This window comes from Peromyscus maniculatus, chromosome 1 (assembly GCF_049852395.1).
Source record: "Peromyscus maniculatus bairdii isolate BWxNUB_F1_BW_parent chromosome 1, HU_Pman_BW_mat_3.1, whole genome shotgun sequence".
NCBI classification, from domain to species: domain Eukaryota; kingdom Metazoa; phylum Chordata; class Mammalia; order Rodentia; family Cricetidae; genus Peromyscus; species Peromyscus maniculatus.
In genome coordinates this window covers 124,786,389-124,804,856 of record NC_134852.1, presented here as the reverse complement: position 1 = coordinate 124,804,856, position 18,468 = coordinate 124,786,389, and the positions used below count along the sequence as shown (strand labels likewise).

The following is an 18,468-nucleotide window of genomic DNA, read 5'->3' as shown; positions in this document are numbered from 1 at the left end:
GACTGCATTATACTGTATAAGGACTAGAACATTATATGCTTAAATTTTTTTTGATATGTCTCCAAAATGTAAGGGCCTATCATGTCAGGCAGGAAGGCCAAAAGATGGTTCACAGATCTCTGGAAAATGTCAGAAGACTTTGTTAATAACACAAGGCATGGTGGTTTCTACTGTGTGCTCTGAAAACCATCACAGATCTTCCACAGCTTATTGATGTGACCTTGAATCTCTCCTCTCCATGCCTTTGTCTCCTCAAATGTGAGTATCTTCCTATGGTTTGACCATGAAGACTAAGTCAATTCACAGGTATATAACAATTTCTTAGAACACTGGAATAATACTAAACACTCAAAAGCATTTATTATTATTATTATTATTATTATTACTATAATTATTATTACATAGGAAGACAAATTGAAATGGACTACCACAGACTCAAAACAAATGTATCCAAAATATGTTTTAATCTTGATGAAGTTCATAAATGGTACAATTATGACATTTCCTCAAATAAATATACAATCATGTTCTGAGACACCAAGGCACAGTATCTCCTCTAGCAAGACTCCCCAGAGGTTACAAGAGGCAGTGATTTCACATCTCCCCAAAGTTCACCAGGCTCTCAGAGAACCTGTGTGGTTTGCTGCTGGGGAAGCCAGTGGGAGACGCCATCACATTGACTGGCCACAGACTCAGCATAAACATGATGCAGACAAACAGAGAATTAACTTATTTATACTCAGTTTCATTCCTCTCAAGTGACCATGGTGATTTTTCTCCAGTATCTATCAGGATGCAAACATACACATTATCCATGGAGCCTTCTTACCAGGTCATTGTTAATAAAAACTAATAGACGTGGTTGAGTTCAGCGTCACATAACCTGAGATAAAGAGAAACAAAAAAAGAAAAGGAGAGGGAAGAAAAGGCAAAAGGAGAGAGGATAAGAAGGGAGAAGAATGAAAGAAGGATATGGACACATGAGTAACCACAATCATCCCTAACAATGATGATTTACGTAAATGGCTCCTCCACTAAGCAGCATCAGTGAATTCTGAATTTGGACTGTGAGGAGGCTTACAACACTGTCCCTATTAATACTGGAAGTGGCCCATGGTGTCCTGGGGATTCTGCAATCTCAGCACTTGGAAGCTGGGGCAGGATGGTCAGAAGTTCAAAGCCAGCCTCTATATACTGAGCTGGAAGCCAGCCTGGGCTGCTTGAAACTTTCTCAAAAGCAGAAAAGACACTAAAGATGCTGGTGGTGGTGTGCTCACAGCCCTCCAATCTGAACTGCTGGTAGTGGTGTGCTCACAACCCTCCGATCTGGACTGTTGGTAGTGGTGTGCTCACAGCCCTCCGATCTGAACTGCTGGCAGTGGTGTGCTCAGAACCCTCCAATCTGGACTGTTGGTAGAGGTGTGCTCACAACCCTCTGATCTGAACTGGGGAACACCAACCGAGAGCCCTGCAGAAGCTGCGCTCATCTGTGCGGCCCAGTAACAGGTAAGGTCTGCAGGCCTTTCCCTTTCCAAATCCAGACAGCATTTCTCTTCCTTTCTCTCCTTGGCAACAAGGCACTGCTTCCCTGTGACCTCTCCTGCCATTCTGATTTCAATTTCAAGCTCAGTTTAAGAAGGAACTCATTACCTCAGGAAGAAGACTAGTACTAGAGATAGGGGACCTGAAGGCCCTACCACTCTCGGTGGGCTTCACGATGTGACTCTTAGCTCCCAAATCCTTCCTCTCCCAACCCAGAGTACAAAATCACCTTCTTCTCGGGGCCATTAGCTACTCAGTCCTGAAGGTCCCTGCGGCGGCGGCCAAAGGCTTTGGAGCCCACATTGGTGGGCACGAAGTTGTCCTTCACCACACCCCCTGACCTGCTCAGCAAGCCCGCTAGCCGGTGGGTCACACAGGTGGCAGTGTTGCAGGATTTCTTCTGGGCAGTGATGCTGATATTCAGGATGGACAAAGAAGATAAGTCTTGTTAGTGAGGGCTGGGGAGGAGCCTACCCCCTGAGAACTCCATCCCTTAAACATACCACTTAACAGTAAGTGTTTTTCCTAGGTGCATTTACCAAAGTTGTTCAGGAAAATGACCCGAGAGTCTTTGCCAGAAACTATTCCCCAAACCATCACCAAAAAATAAAATAATATAATAATAATGATAATAATAATGATAATAGTAATGAAACTTACCTTGCTGAAGCTAAGAACAGCATTGGCAGCATCGTCTCAGAAGAACTTATCTGGTTCTTAGCATGCTGCTTGTTGCCATAGCTGCACACAAAGATGGCCCATCAAGCAAGCCCTGTGCCCACCTGAAGCTAAAGCTCTTTCCTAGGTCCTGGCCACTCCCAAGCTTCAGAAGTAGACCAAAGCAAAGATCTCTACAACTCTGATTCTTCCAGAAAAAAAAAAAAATGAGTGAGATGGAAGGGATGTGCTTATTCGGGTATTCAGAAGCAGGAAGTGAACAATTCTCTAAATGCTCTAGAAGATTCCCTCACTGTCTCTTACCTCAAAGGTGGCCTATGACTTCTGTTCTCTCCCTTCCCATCCCGAGTCACTGACATTCTCCATCCCACAGGAAGCTGATGTTGCCAGCTTCGAACCCAGAGAGGAATGCACATGCAGCAAGTGAGAAAGTAGAGGCCAGAGAGGAAACCAAGAAGGACACAGAAGCTCTTGGTGGCACCCTGGACACTTCAGGCCCCTCTGCAAGCGACCTGCGGTGTTCTTTTCTTGTCGGAGTTTCAAGGCCAAGGTCCATAGCAGAGAAAGTGGGAAGGTTGTTCAGCTCCTCTACTTACATGCCCAGAACTCATGTATTTAGATTCCCATACCACCAGGAGCTGATCCCATGGGCAGTCAAAAAGTTAAACCAGTCAGGAGACTAGAAGTTGGGACAGAGGGTGGTAGGAGGTCAGTTCACACAGACTCCATTGGGAAGGCTTGGGGGTGTGGTGGGCCAGGACTGTGCAGGGAAGGGCCGAGGAATGGGGGGTCTTTCTGGCATTCCATGTCAGTCTTTCATGCTATCAGGGACTTCTCAAGGGGGATGAAGGTCAAAACATGCTTTTCCTTGGGGAGTGCTGAAGCCGGACCAGAGTTGGTCTTTTTCCAGGCACGGGGCACACAGGCAGCATCTGTAACAACATGCACACCTCTAAAGATGCTCTGGACCTACCTCAGACACCATTCTGCCTGTCCCAGACCCCTCGTACCCTTACAACTTCTCCTTGCGAATGTGAAATGATGGCTCCTTGCCAGTGTGAAAGAACAAATCCTGAAGCTGCTGAAACATCCTGCCATTCTAGTCCATCCTCTGGCATCACACTTACCTGCCCTACTTCAGCCCATGCGGCGATGTCTCCCCATAGGCCCATGTCCAACTCCCACAGTCAGCGATTCTACATCTCCTCATTTCCTTTCCCACGAGTTTTCAGGAGAAAACAAAATCTTAACGTGTCTAACCGGTATGAGTCCCTCTCGTGGCACCGGAACCTCTGTCATCTATGGAGGGCTGGGAACAGTTAATTAGTTCCTTGGACTTCCGGTAGTGTCTCTGTACCTCTCTGGAATAGTTAGTCCCTCCTGAGCATATGGGGGCCAGGTGAGGAGGAGCCCTACCTGGAACTCTCAGCCTCCTGCTCCTCCTGCTCCAGCTTCCTGGCCTCCATCAGCTCGTAGTAGTTCTGCACCAGTGCAGCCAGCAGAAGTCGCTTTTCCTGCTCGCTGAGGGTAGCCAGGTCTAGGTTGCTCTCCAAGGCTGACCTGTGAAGGCGGCAAACCTAGGATAGATTCTCATTCCCTGCCTTTCTCCACCCCAAATAAGCAGCCAAGCTTCCAGATTCCTCCCCTGCTTCCTTCCTCGGGTCTTAGAGCTCAGGTCAGGAGGCCAGAGCCCACAAGAGGGCGCTGATTTACCAATAACCAAGTAGGGGCTTTGGAGCCACAGGGGTGACAAGATCCCCCGGTAGTAGGAGGAGTGTCAAGCTGCACTCCTGATTCAAGCTAATTTACCCGAGAGGTGCTGCCTGGAGGCTGCTGGCCAGGCACAGGATCCACACGCTGCTGAGAGCCAGAAAGGGAAAGAACTTCCAGAAGCCCATGGTGTCTCTGTAGAAAGAGAAGAATGGTCCACTGCACGAGGACCATAGACCCAGAGGACCACAGACCCAGGTTCTAGTCCTGCCCCTGCCACAAGTGCCCTGCTAACTCTTCACCTCCCCCACCGCTGTTCCATTGTTTGCCAGAGGGCTGTTGGGGATCTCCAAAGCTACAGTTTAGTGACCGCTGTTCCATTGCTTGCCAGAGGGCTGTTGGGGATCTCCAAAGCTACAGTTTGGTGAGTGGCTTAATTGAGCAGAAATGAGTGGGGGAGGGTAGATGCGGTTTGCATTCTCTGGTCTGAGTTCGGAGGAGGGGCTACAAGCACTCATTCGCCCCAGCTTGCTGCGCTCGCCTGCCAATGCCCCTTTTGCTCTCCTCGGTGAAGAAAGCAAGAACCACCCAGAGCTCCCTGAAGCAGATTTGCTGTACCGCTGTTTTGGATTTCTCACAGGCTGAAAATTTTAGAATCACCTTTTCTGAGCAGCTGCCCTGGGGACGCTGGAAAGGTATCTTGGAAAGAGATAATCTCTCTCCAGCTGCAGAACTGAGAGAATTTTTTCGAGCCCCAGTTAAACTGCCTCAGAACCACAGAAGTGCTGTTTAACACCTGATGCTGGACTCCTCTCCACGGTGCACCCTAGATGCTTGCTGATGACCCCGGGCGCTAAAGGCTGGAAACATCTGAGAGAAAAGATCGGTGCTCCCCAGCCCTAGACCCAAGGACCTCCTATCCTAAAATTGGATAGGGTGAGGCAAGACGACTTCTCCCAAGGAGGAGCTATATAGACTCCTAGGTGAGGTCGTCCAGCTTCCAGAGGGGGTTTGTACTCCTACCGGTGTGCTCCAGAGTCCCACTCATCCTAGTTAAGAGAAAATGCCACGACCGCACTTTTTGACTGATTCCCGGCTGCAGGAAGGCAGAAATGGATATGGAGTGAAGAACCTGGCCAGCACAGGGAGCCAAGTCAAGCAGGTCGTGTAGTGGCGTGCGCCTGTAATCTGCATCCTCGGGATGCTGAGAAAGGAGGATCTTAGCGCGTTCAAGACCAACCAGAGCTATACAATGAGTTCCAGGCCAGCCTGAATTAACTACAGTGTGAAACATTGCATCAAAAACAACAACAACAAAGTAGACAAACTAATGGAGAGTGAGCTGAAGTTGAAAAGATAGTTCCTCACCTGGTAACCCGAGCGTTGGCACAGCGAACGTCCAGAGCGAAGCGTCCACTGGAGAAGAGCACACACCACTCGGCTGTAGATCCCTTGTCCCCAGAGTCCTGGTCTCTTATTCTCTGGTCTTGGGGGTGGGGGGTCCTCATTAGATCTCTCGGCCAATCAGAGCTCTGACCGAGCTTCCAGAGCGTCTTCCGTCATAGCTGCACTCCTGCGGCAAGGAAGCAGGAGTCCACTCCCTGTCTTTGCCTTGAGGTCATTGCTGAGGATCAGGGGTGGGGTAAGGAGACTGAGGGAGGGTGGATTCTCCCAGAATGTGTGAGCAAACTGGAGAGAGTTTGGCGTCAAGATCTCTTTAACGCCTGAACTCGAGCCTACAACCTTTCCCTGCCCCCCTCCTGGCTGGACTCCAGCAGGGTGAGCAGCAGTCCTGGGCTCTAAAAGGACTTCAGTTAGATACAGCCAGGAAGGTGACTGCTCAGGAAGGAGCGGGTCCTAGGATCCATTAGGGGACTTCTGGCATGCCTGTCCCCAACCGGCACTCCACAGTCCTTCACATCGCTAGCCTAAACGTGGTAGAAACTAGAGGGTATAGGGGAGCAGGCTAACAGGCATACATAGGGGACTGGACATTCTCTTCCCACGCCAGACCCTACAAATCCTGCACTGTGGTTTTTGTCTCCCCCATCCAAAACCCAGAACCTCATACTGCCACGGTGATGTAGGTTAACGCACTTCCCTGCGCCTCTGGCGGGTTTGTCAAGCTGTGGGGTTGGCGCTACCAGTGTGCCCAGGACTCCTCTCCCTTCCCCTCCCCGCATCTCTACTCTGCAGAGACTGATGGCTGAGCCAGGGTCCTGCACCCATCACTTGAGCTGGCGCTGCAACCCAGGGGTCTCTAGGGGACTTTCACATTCGCTCATCTGCTGGTCAGGACTGAAGGTGACTTTGGCATTCACGCGATCACTGAGGAGTGCTCAGCTTCTCTTGCCTCCTGCAGAAGGCTGTGAGAGCATAACCCAAATCAACTGAGCTCTGGCCAAAAACAACCCCCACGCTTCTGCTCTGAGAAACAGGAATGAATTATGTGCACACCGTAAGAGACACATCGCCACTCTACCACAGCCATAGACATCGATCGACGCACACCCATGCAAAAGGACTAAGCATCTCCTCTTTTCCTAAGCTCAGTTTTGTGAGTCCACATTGCCCATTCTCCCTGTTCTCAGGTGCGTGGAGAAGATAAGCCCGTGTTCGAAGTTACTGGAAAGAGAAATACCACCTACTCCCAAGGCTTCCGGCTTTCCCCTACCATAGCTTGATAGATGCACGAGGATCCCCCAAGTGCCCAGGGAGAAGGGGGGATTCCAGCAATGTGTAGAAGACGATGCCTGAGGCTTGTGGAAGTCCACACCTGGTGTTCAGTTTCTGGGAATCAAAGATGAACTTGGGGTATGTTTGTCCATGTCCTCTGAGTCATTTTCCTGTATCAGGTCCTATTTGTCAGAGCAAGGACAGATGGCAACACCCTCCACCAAGAAAAAGCCCCAACTGGGAAACTTCCACTGGCCTCCAATCTTCATGAGCAATGCAGTGAGCCAGAATGGAAGGCTGTTCCCCCAGGGACTAGTGAAGCTATATATATGTAGATCAAAGTTGCAGCCAGCAGAGGCACAGGATGGCTTTGTAATGAATGCCCATGCAGGGCACCCCACCAATGCTCTTTAAAGGATTTTCTTCATGAAACCAAGGTCTCTGCATCCATATCGTGGCATTCACTTCTGTATGAGAGGAGAATCGTGGACATGGCCTTTATTTGGGGGCTTCTCTCCCAAAGTCCTGAAAATAATGTGACATCTGTGCCCCTCTTCTGGGTTTTGGGCCTGGAGAGTGGCTGTGGACTGGTAAGTTTGTGAGGTGAAGAGCATCTGTATCCTGCACTACCAGTCCCCATACTACTGTCACTGTTCTTGGAGTCTGGCAAAGCTTGTGGTCCAGTAATTTCAGGCAGCATCATTCTCTACAGGGCACTGGGCCATCGTTACTGGGGGAGACTGGATGAAGACACTCCCACCCCCAGCTCTCCAGCCTGGCCTGGATCATCAGTAACATGCATGAGAAACAGGAAAGCAAGTAGAGGATTGTATCAGGAATCCTGATCAGTCTCCTGAGAAGCCTCCAAAATATTTATTTGGAGGAACATGGAGCTTTTGAGATTAGACTGGGAAACCCACATAGTCTCCAAAGACAAGATCTACAACACCAAGACTCTTCAGAAGTGTTGAGACAGACAGAAGGCAGCCAGAGTACATTCCCCAGATATTCACATGCTCTACACACAGCGCCCAGCCTGGTACTGACTAACCAGAATGGAACATGCAGTAGTTTCTGTACAGGTTTCCAATATTCCTGACCAACCCCCACACCCCCCACCACCACAAAAATAAGTATGGCCAGTTCTGCAAGTTGGTTATCTTCTTGGGAGACCCATGGGAATGGTTGGTTATTTTACCTCTGTTCACCCAGAATTATTTGACCTGTTTTTTTTTTTCTTTCCCTTACTAAATGGTGCATAGTATATACAGAACAAATTGGTGAAGTCAGAAAGAGTGAACCAGTGAACACTTCTAGAGGTCATTAGATTAGAATCAATGAATTCATAGCCAAATTAAACTGGGTTGTAGACCCCATTCAGAGCCATTAGGCAGAAGCACACATTGCTGAACCAAAGACATACACCTTTTTATTTAATAAGAGAAATGGGTGTACTGAAGAAACTTTCTGGAGTCTACTGCCAGAGGAAGTACTAAAGGCTTCTCCTCAGGACAGTCCACAGCTTGAAAAGCAAAACAAGGCATTTTCTCTCAACCCAGCTTGGAATCATATTAGTGAATGAACAAGAGGAAAAGTCAATACAGTAATTTGCTTTCTAAATGGAGGAAATTGCATCTTGATTTCCCTGGAACTGGCCTGAGCTCAAGCTGTCGCCCATCAACCTAACTAGCATAAAGAATACTTTCCTAGGAACATATCTGGCTAAAAAAAAAAAAAAGAAAAAAAAAAGAAAGAAAGAAAAGAAAAAAAACCTTCAATATTTTGATGTGAGCTTAAATATTTCCCTAATCATTAGTTTTAAACTGTGGAAAGGCTTGGTACAACTTTGTGCTGTCTGGCTTTGGGAGTTTTGAAAATGTATCTGTGGTGGTTAGTCTGGACTGTCAACCTGATGGGGTTTAGAGTCACCATGAAAACAAGCTTCTGGTGTATCTGTGAGGGAGTGTTCTAGATTACAGTGATTAACAGGGAAAGCCCTCCTTGTACATTTCAGGCTCTGGGTCCCAGGTCCTCAAAGGGAACGGAAAGCCAGCAGAGCAGGAAGTGCATTCATTTCTCTCTGCTTCCTGATTGGATGCAATGTAACCAGATGCCCCAAGCGCCTACTGCCGCCTACTTCTCCATGAGGGAAAACATCCATTAAAATGTAAGCCATAATAAACCTCCTCTCTTAAGTGGCTTTTTGTCATGGCAACAGGAAGAATAACTAATACAGTATCTTAGCTAGCTGTTCACTTAACAAATTTCCTAGAATGAATATTCCATATCAGGTTTCCATCAGTCAATGCACATTTGCTGAGGACCTACAGTGTGTAGGCTGTTGTCTTAGACACAGGAATTCATAGTGAATTCAAGAAAAATTCCTGTCCCGACAGCCTTGTATCACAGTGATGGACTTTAATACAAGTCTGTATATACCCTATTCCCCAAATAAAAACAATCCTACATATGCTTTCATTATAGTATCCCCTGTGTCAAATGGGTATTTGCGGTATGCAGTACTGACACCATATAATACTACCCTAGTTCAGCCAGACAGTATAGTCTGGTGGCATTGACTTGGCCAGTCCCTCTTTCCACTAGCCTAGTTCTCTCTGCCTGTTTATTCCTTTTCCTTGGATCCCATTTGCCCGTCATCAATTTACTCCTTCTTTTTTTTTTTTTTTTTGTTTTTGTTTTTGTTTTGTTTTGTTTTTGTTTGTCCAAGGCAGGTTTCTCTGTGTAGTTTTGGTGCCTGTCCTGGATCTCTTGCTCTGTAGCCCAGGCTGGCCTCAAACTCACAGAGATCCGCCTGCCTCTGCCTCCCGAGTGCTGGGATTAAAGGTGTGCCACCACCACCCAGCTACTCCTTTATTTTTATGGAGCTTGTTCCCGATTATGGATTACTAGTGGCTCTTTGGGAAGAATTCTAGATCAGAAATCATTTTTACTGCACATTTAAAAAATGTTCTCTACTGTCTTCTATTCCCAGTGCAGCCTTTTGTTGTTAAAGAATCATAGACCTCCATTTCCTCCTCACCAGTGTTCTAAAGTGCCCTTAGGATGTGCCTCCATCCTCATTCATTGTCTGAATACTCAGAATACTTGCAATCTGAAGTTCCATGCTCTTCAGTAGGACATTTTCTTGTTTTCTTTGATAATTCTCTCTCTCTCTCTCTCTCTCTCTCTCTCTCTCTCTCTCTCTCTCCCTCTCCCTCTCCCTCTCCCTCTCCCTCTCCCTCTCCCTCTCTCCCTCTGTGTGTGTGTGTGTGTGTGTGTGTGTGTGTGTGTGTGTGTGTGCGCGTGCGCGCGCACGCACCTGTCTGCTTGCCTGTCTCTTCCAACTTTGGAGGGGGTTTCTGTTGTTTAAATGTATCCTTTTTAAACTCTTCTAATCATATTTTTAATTTTCAAGAGCCTTTTTTATCTCAATATTCTTCTTTATGTTTTTTTTTAAACAGTTCAGTGTATCCTAACTTTCTGGGAGTAATGAAAATAGGTTATTTGGTTAATAGGTTATTCTTTCTTTGTCAGGGGTGAACTTTGCATTTCTCTGCTGAGTCACATGTAAGAGAGGTCAGTGAAGTCCTAAGTTGTGAGGGCACTTGCTTATATGTGGACTGCAGTTTAGAGTTACTGGATGGGAACTTTGACATGGTATTGGGTAAAAACTTCAAACTACCAGTTGTTGTAAGGCTTCTGTTTGAGTTTCTTTATCACTCTTTTAGAGGAGTCCTCTAATTCCTTGTGTGGAGCAGCAGGATGGAGGTCAGAATGGGGGGTTAAACCAAAAAGCAAGGGAAAGGGAGTTGGGAGTCTACTATTTGTTATGATAATCCTCCATGATTTCTAGGACCCAGCACTCTGGAGAAGTGAGGCAAATCCAGAGTCTAATTGTGCGCGGCCACTCCACACTCTCCCACCCCACCCCCAACGCCCACGCCTCCCACCCCCACCTAACACTCTCACCCTCACCCCCTACTCCCATGCCCAGGCTTGCAGTCACTTTACCCTCCACCCATTGAGTAACTGCCCACAGGGGAAGCCTCTGCTGGAAGTCCCGAGCTTTTCTGAGATGTTTGCCTCCTCATGTCTTTTCTCACTGCACCACATTTACAGCAAGAACAGGCATCTGCACATGTTTTCTCCTTTGCCAACCCAGGTGAAAAAACTGGCCTAATGGGAGGAGATGCAGCCTTCACAGAGCCTCCCAATCCCTGGGTATTTTTACTTCAGTGGTTCATCAGAAGCACCCCCCCACACTCCCCAAGCCCCGAGATATAAGGATCAAACTAACAGAAGTCCCTTCTGGAGAATACTTTTTAGATTCTCTGTGTCTGCCAGAGAATGAGCGAAGCACAGTGGCCCAGACCCAGGCTGGTCACTCTGAGAGGTGGACAACCTCAAGTGAGTGACAGGAATTACTCGGGCTATTTCCTCTGAGATGATTCAAATTTTTTCTTGGCTCAGACTTACAGGACCCAAAGTGACTTCTTCCTCTCTGAGTCTGGTCTGAAAGCATTGTTCCATGATACAAAGAAGGTAGAAATACAGGTCCTTAAACTTCCTTGTCATGCTAATTACAGTAAAATCATCAATGCTCTCAGATGCTGGGAGGTTTGGTCAAGGTAAATTCCCAGTGTTGCTGAAACACATGCTGGAAAGGCCCTAAGGATGGGCAGTTCCTTCTTAATGTTCTTGGTGACTCCGAGACACTGCCAAAGGAAGATTCCTAACCGTGTGCTTTGTCCTGAGTGTGGATCCAATGAGCTAGCCTGTTTGTGGAGCCAAAATAAGACCAAAATGCTTTCACCCCAAAACTAAGGCCTAAGACTGCTCCTTTTAGCTACAGGCCGTAAGTTACTGGAACAGGCCAGAAGTTACTGAAACCAGTCAGTTCAGATTCCAGAAACCAGGAAGTGTAAAAGTACAGAGTCACAAGGTAGTCAGGAGGTAATGACTGCCGGACTATGGAATGTCCTCTCCCTGGCCCCCTAGGCAACTACTTGACCATAGAATGTCCCAACCCTAGTTTCCATAGTGACTGTGTAATCACCAGATGCCCCCATTTGGGGGCAGCCAATGAGAAATGGTGGCTGTTAGTTATTTGCGGCGCTGTGCCCTTACCCTGCAAGGAAATGTCACGAAACACAACAGAATCCACTAATAAGAGTTTTATTAAAGATAAAAGGGACAGAGAGTGCGCAGGCCTGTGGAAGAGACACATGTGTGGAGAAGACGAAGAACCGGGAACATGGCGCCGGCTTTTAAAGGCTGGGCGTGCACAGGTCGACGTCACTACTCCACGCATTCACGTAGATCACATGGCTACATTGCGCACATACGCAGTCATGCAACATCACGGATCCTGGTCATGTGAGATGCCTTGACCCGGAAATGGCTATCTTGACCTAGAACTGGCTAGGCGGAAGTGTCCAGGTCTGCCAGGCATCCTGGTCACGCAAGAAGCCCTGACCCAGAAATGGCTATCCTGACCTGGAACTGGCTAGGTGGAAGTGTCATCCGGGCATATGCAAACACGCCTGACCGTGGGGGCATGTTGTGAACCCTTCAGTGGCGGGCAACTACCTCCTTAGAAGGAAAATTGAATTGTGATTTCTGGAATTCCTAAACACAAGCCAATCAGAATTGTACCTGTACTAGCACCCCTATATGATGTAACCTTGTGATTTTTCCCTTTAAAAACTGAGCTTACAGATAGGTGGGCACTTCCTCCAGCCTCCAACAGCATTGGATCTGTTGGACAAAGTCCCTGCCTAGGCTTGTATTGCATTTGGATATCCCGAAATTAAACCTTGCTTTTGCATTCCGGTTTGCTCGTCCTTGGTGGTCTCTCTGGGGGTCACGATCTGGGCACAACATGTTCACCTCCACACTGCTGACCCTGATTGCCTTGTGATGCAGCTCCTGCCCCATCACTTCCTTCTTCACAGAACCTCAAAAGGGTGTTTTTGAGTCTTGATGGTTTCTTCTAGTCCCTGTCAATGTTTCTGCATCTAGCTGACTTTTCACCTTCTAATTCAAGGCCAGCCAGAGAATAGTAGAATCCTGTTCAGTAGAAGTAATAAGAACAAATCAAAGGTGAGGAGTGAGATTAGAGAAGCTTCCTGCAAATGACTCTGAAGTGCTCCAGTATTAGCACAGAAGCCGGTAGGCTGCCCTGTTCTTATCTCTACCAGGCCTGCTGTGAGCTGGATACAGGAGTTTTCGAGAAGAATCCACTTCAACTACTTCCTTCAGTGTTTCTGTGATGTCAATGTGAAAGACTAGGAGTTAGACAGATTCCCTGGTAGGCAGACAGACAGGAAGAGGGGTGGTGACTAGATAATAAAGACAGTGAACTTCCAAGATGGTTGGCTTCCGCCTCACCCCTCCCACCAGACAAAAGCCTGGCAGCTTAAAACAAAGGCCTTGTGGGTTTTTTTTCTTCTACCAGTAGGTCTCCTGCTGTTAGACCCGAACAAGTTCAAAGCCTGCTCAGGACATGCCTACACAATAGCTGTGGGCCAATCAGCCACCCTATCTGTCTTCAAACTGGCCAGCCCTAAATTAGGGGAGGAAGATTCTTGAGAGACTTCAAAATGCCCAGCCCTCAAGAAGAGACTGAGGTTTTGGCTTCTGAGTCCCCTCTCTGCTTTGCAGAGGGTCTTTCTCTGTGTGCCTACTGCATGTGGGTGTTTTCTCACCCCCATCAAAGCCTCTCTTCAGCTACTGATTCCATCTGCTCCTGTCTTCTGTGTTTGAGATTGCTTCTCTGCTACCTGTTGGGCTCAAGATCCTTCCTGCCCTTTAGTTCTTTAACTGTTAGAGAAAATGAACCCAATCAAGACCCCTAGACAGTAACAAAGTATTAAGCAGATAGTGACTGCTTAATAAGAACTCCTTTCATAACAGAGCAGCCAATAGAACTTTCTTCAGCTAGGAAAGTAAGTGTTATGCATCCAATTCAGTAGCCACTAGCCACATGTTGCTCACTCTTTAGCACATAGCTACTGCAAGTGAGGGGCTAAATTCTTTATTTTACACGGTTTTAATGAAGCTAAAAGTAAGTAGTGGCATGTAGCTGGTAGTTAGCTTAATGGGCAGTACGGTTCTTTCTACTGATAGAGTTGTTAAATACAACTCACACAATGAGACTCCCTGGTAGTCAAAGTCTGCCTCTCACATTTATTAGCAAATAACCACAGGCACGTCAATGACACTTTTGTAGATAACACACTTTTGTAACTCCTGGTCTTCCTTTATAATAATGTTGCCTGTTTCATCAAGCTGACATCGGGATCAAGTAAGGTATAAAGTTCTTACAATAGTGTACAGCAAACAGCAAGCACTGAATAAATGCTAATCATTATCTTGCTTTGCATTTCTCCAGAAGCAAATCCTGAGATAAGAATTTGGAGGGAAGTCATTTGCCTTGTACCAGTGAGGATATGAGTGAGAAAGAAGGAAGACAGGCATTACAGAGCACTAAGGAGGGGATTCCTGCTTTAGGCAATTGGTGCTTAATCCTCCAGGACATCCCTTGGGCCACAGTAAAAAGAACGTCTCAGATTTGCCCTACCCATCCTACACGGCCAACCTCTGTGGCCACAGAAATCCCCAAGCAGGTAGTTTAGGTGCTTTTAGGGTAAGCTATGTTGCAGGTGGCAATGATAAACACTGGCAAAGCACCAAGCCACCAAAGCTTCCACAGCTCATAATACACACATCTGCCACTGCTGACCCATCCTACAAATAGGCAGGATTAAGTTCCCATCCAGAATATGCTGTGAAAGATGAGTCACTTGGCTTGTGATAGCCTGCTGTGGCTTCTCCAAGATGTCAAGGTCTTTTAATGGCCTCTTAGTTCTAGATCCAGTTCCCTCCAGTACCTCTTGCAACAGCAAGCAAATACATAGGAACATCAAAGCCTTCTATTCTCTCACAACAGTAAGTCAAATCTACACAAAGGCCTTTGGTTCTCAGGGAAATAGAAAGGACACACTGTTCAAATACTTAATCAGGGTGGGTATCTGTGGTACTTTAAATAAGAATGGCCCTCACATCTTCATATATTGGAATACTTGGTCCCCAGTGAGTGAGACTGTTTGGGAAGAATTAGGAGGTGTGGCCTTGTTGGAAAAGGTGTGTCACTTGGGGTGGGCTTTAAGGTTGTAAGACTCATGCCATTCTCTGTCAAATGCTCTCTCTGTCAAATGCTTGTGAATCAAGATGCAAGCTCTCAGCTACTGTTCTTGCACCATACTTCCTGCCTGCTGCCATGTTCCCTACTATACTGATCATGGACACTAACCCTCTGAAACTGTAGCCCCAAATAAACTCTTCTGTAAGTTGCTTTGGACATGGTATCTTATCACAGCAATAGAAAAGCAAATAAGACAACATCCCAATCAATCTATTATTTCTTATTTAGTAGACCCTATTCTCTCAAATCTCCATTTTAGAAGTTTCCTTTGGCCATGAAAGATAATTATAATGGGTTTATTTAATGTATATGGAGTATCTTCTTTGGGTTAAACTAGGTTTTCACAAGTACTACTAAAAGAGTTAATGATCACAGCATATATATACCTATGGCTATTCACAATACATTTAACATTGTATTAATCTGGGTGCTTTAGCTGAATATAACAGAATCTTCTAAGCTAATTTAAATAGGACAGAATTGTATATAAGTTATTGGGTTGTGCTTTTTTTATAAGTTTATTCTAGTTGTGCTTTTTTGGCAGAACAGCTGAGGATGGGAAATTTAAAAAAAAGAAGAGTGGTCACATTTCTTTTTTTTCTTTTTTTCTTTTTTTTTTTTTTTTTTTGGTTTTTCGAGACAGGGTTTCTTTGTGTAGCTTTGCGCCTTTCCTGGAACTCACTTGGTAGCCCAGGCTGGCCTCAAACTCACAGAGATCCGCCTGCCTCTGCCTCCCGAGTGCTGGGATTAAAGGCGTGCGCCACCACCGCCCGGCGAGTGGTCACATTTCTGAGCCTTGGAAATATAAGATAAATGTTGGAAAGGCCCATCCTACTGAGTCATCAATGACAGAAGACAGAAAGGCAAGCTAACTGACCACTTCGTGAAGCCTCTTTTATAAGAAATCTAGTCCTGCTAATAAAGAAAGAGCCCTCCTTGGGCCAGCAAGATGGCTCAGCACCTGCCTTCAAGCCTGACAACCTAACTTCAATTTCCAAGACGCACATGGTGGAAAGAAAAACCTAATTCTTGTAGGTTGTCCTCTGACCTCTGTATGCACACCATGGCACACACACACACACACACACACACACACACACACACACACACACCATAAATCTGATTTTTAAAAAAGCCCTCATGATCTATTTATCTCTCAGTGACTCTACCTTTTACACCATTTCAATGACAAGACCTGAATCTTGTATGGGACACATTCAAATTATGGCCATTTCCTTATAAGAACCAGGTCTGGATGTTATATAGGCAGGAATAATGCATTCCGGAAAAACCAACCTCATTATGAAAATGCTCTAGTAGGAAACTAGCCCTCATGGAGATCTCATCAATTTCCCCTTCCCAGGGTGATCCATCTTTGGACATATGGGTTGTAGTCTGGTTATCCTTTGCCTTTCATCTAGTATCCACTTATGAGTGAGTACATACCATGTTTGTCCTTTTGAGTCTGGATTATTTCACTCAGGATGATATTTTCTAGTTCCATCCATTTGCCTGCAAATTTCATGATGTCATTGATTTTTACTGCTGATTAGTATTCCATTGTGTATATTTGTCGCATTTTATTTATCCATTCTTCAGTTGAAGGGCATCTAGGTTGTTTCCAGGTTCTGGCTATTATGAATAATGTTGCTATGAACATAGTTCAGCATGTGTCCTTGTGGTATGATTGAGCGTTTCTTGGGTATATGCCCAAGAGTTGTATCTGGGGTAGATTGACTCCCAATTTTCTGAGAAACTACCATACTGATTTCTAAACTGGCTGTACAAGTTTGTACTCCCACCAACAGTGGAGGAGTGTTCCCCTTGCTCCACAGTCTCTCCAACATAAACTGTCATCAGTGTTTTTGGTCATAGCCATTCTGACAGGTGTAAGATGGTATTTCAGTGTTGTTTGGATTTGCATTTCCCTGATGACTAAGGATGTTGATAATTCCACAAATGTCTTTTGGCCATTTGAGATTCTTCTGTTGAGAATTCTCTGTTTAACTCTATAATCCATTTTTTAATTGGATCATTCTATATTTTGATGTTTAGTTTCTTGAGTTCTTCATATATTTTGGAGATCAGTCCTCTGTTAGATGTGGGGTTGGTGAAGATCTTTTCCCATTCTGTAGGCTGTCATTTTGTCTTATTGACTGTGTCCTTCCTTTATTTTTTTTTATATATTTTTATTGACTCTTTGGGAACTTCACATCATGTATCCCAATCCCACTCATTTCCCAGTTCTTTCACATCCACCATTCACTCTTGTACCCTCCCACACAAAATAAAATAAATTAAACAAAGCCAACAAAAACAAGCCATCTTGCCACCCTCTGGGTTGACCTGTTCCTCCAGTTCCATTGAACACATACCATTCCACTCCTCCATCTTTCCTGCCTCTCCTCATATATTCATTAGTTATAGTGGCATTGGAAGCTATGGTGTGTCTCACAGTATACCCGTCTCCCCAAACAGCTTTACTTGCAAAAGTTAATTGCAATGAGTCACTGGTCTGGTTCAAGGCCTCTGGCTTCTGCTATACCATCAATACTGGATCCTCCCTCTCATATATCCTACTGTTGTCCTGAGTCATGGAGATCCTGAGGCCATGTTTCTGCAGGGCCAGCCCTTTCACATACTCCAGTAGATAATTGATGGGGTAGATATTGGGGTGGGCCAACTCCCACACTACCAGGTCTAGCTCTCCCACGTGGAGGGGCAGAGCCAGCTCTCCCAAGGAAACTCTTATTAAAGAAAGCATTTAATTGGGGGCTGGATTACAGTTTCAGAGATTTAGTCCAATTATCATCATGGTGGGGAGGATGGCAACATGCATTCAGGTGTTGGAGCAGTAGCTGAGAGCTACATCCTGTTCTTTAGGCAGAGAGAGAGAGAGAGAGAGAGAGAGAGAGAGAGAGAGAGAGAGAGAGAGAGGAGAGAGAGAGAGACTGGGCCTGGCATGAGCTTTTTAAAACTCAGAGCCCACCCCCAGTGGACATGCTTCCTCCAACAAGGTCACACCTCCTAATCTTTCTAATCCTTCTCAAATAGTGCCACTCTGGATGACCAAGCATTCAAATATACATTCTTGTTCAAACTACCATAGCTACAAAAACCTTCTACATATCCAACTGTAATAGTCTCCTTAACTAGTACCTTGGCTTTTATTACTTCGTTTTCTACATAACTCTCAGAGGGATCATTTAAAAGTACATATTATACACATTATATTGAGTCACTTCCATTTTGACAATTTTCTACACAGTTAAGATTAAAATATACCTTCCCATAGCTTTTTAAGATCTACATGCTCTAGGTTTTGTCATCTGTGCAGTCATCCTGTTCCAGTCTTCCCTTATCCATAAACCCACTCTGGCCTTGGGGTACTTCAACTCATCCACCAAGTCCTTTCTGTCCCCAGAGCCACATATGGCACCACCAGAACATCTTTAGGGTCTGTCCTTACCACTGGTCAATGGAGCTCAGTTGTCAGCTTAGAAATCATTGTCAGCAACCTAAAACAAACAAACAACAACAACAAAAACAAACTTTACTGAATCTCTAAAGAATTTCCTTCAATAGATTTATGACATCAGCATATTTCCTTCCCAGGATTTACTGGTCTTCAGTGTTACATCTGACAGGTAGTTTGT

The 18,468-nt window shown here is 45.8% G+C and overlaps 1 protein-coding gene across 2 annotated transcripts; it reads right to left on the bottom strand.

Annotated features, from left to right (window-relative positions):
* Window positions 1-445: 445 nt before the first annotated feature.
* Window positions 446-18,329, bottom strand: LOC102919892 (calcitonin gene-related peptide 2). Of its 2 annotated transcripts, XM_076550627.1 has the most exons (7): window positions 18,282-18,329; window positions 5,299-5,503; window positions 4,030-4,125; window positions 3,637-3,780; window positions 2,203-2,283; window positions 1,772-1,955; window positions 446-883 (listed from the first exon to the last, which is right to left on the bottom strand). In XM_076550627.1, exons 2-6 carry the CDS (start codon window positions 5,436-5,438, stop codon window positions 1,796-1,798), a joined length of 621 nt encoding a protein of 206 aa, XP_076406742.1. In that variant the 5' UTR covers window positions 5,439-5,503; window positions 18,282-18,329; the 3' UTR covers window positions 446-883; window positions 1,772-1,795. The 2 variants fall into 2 exon arrangements, with proteins under 2 accessions (XP_076406742.1, XP_076406735.1); XM_076550620.1 differs by lacking the exon at window positions 18,282-18,329 and having other exon boundaries at window positions 4,030-4,149; window positions 5,299-8,777.
* Window positions 18,330-18,468: the final 139 nt, after the last annotated feature.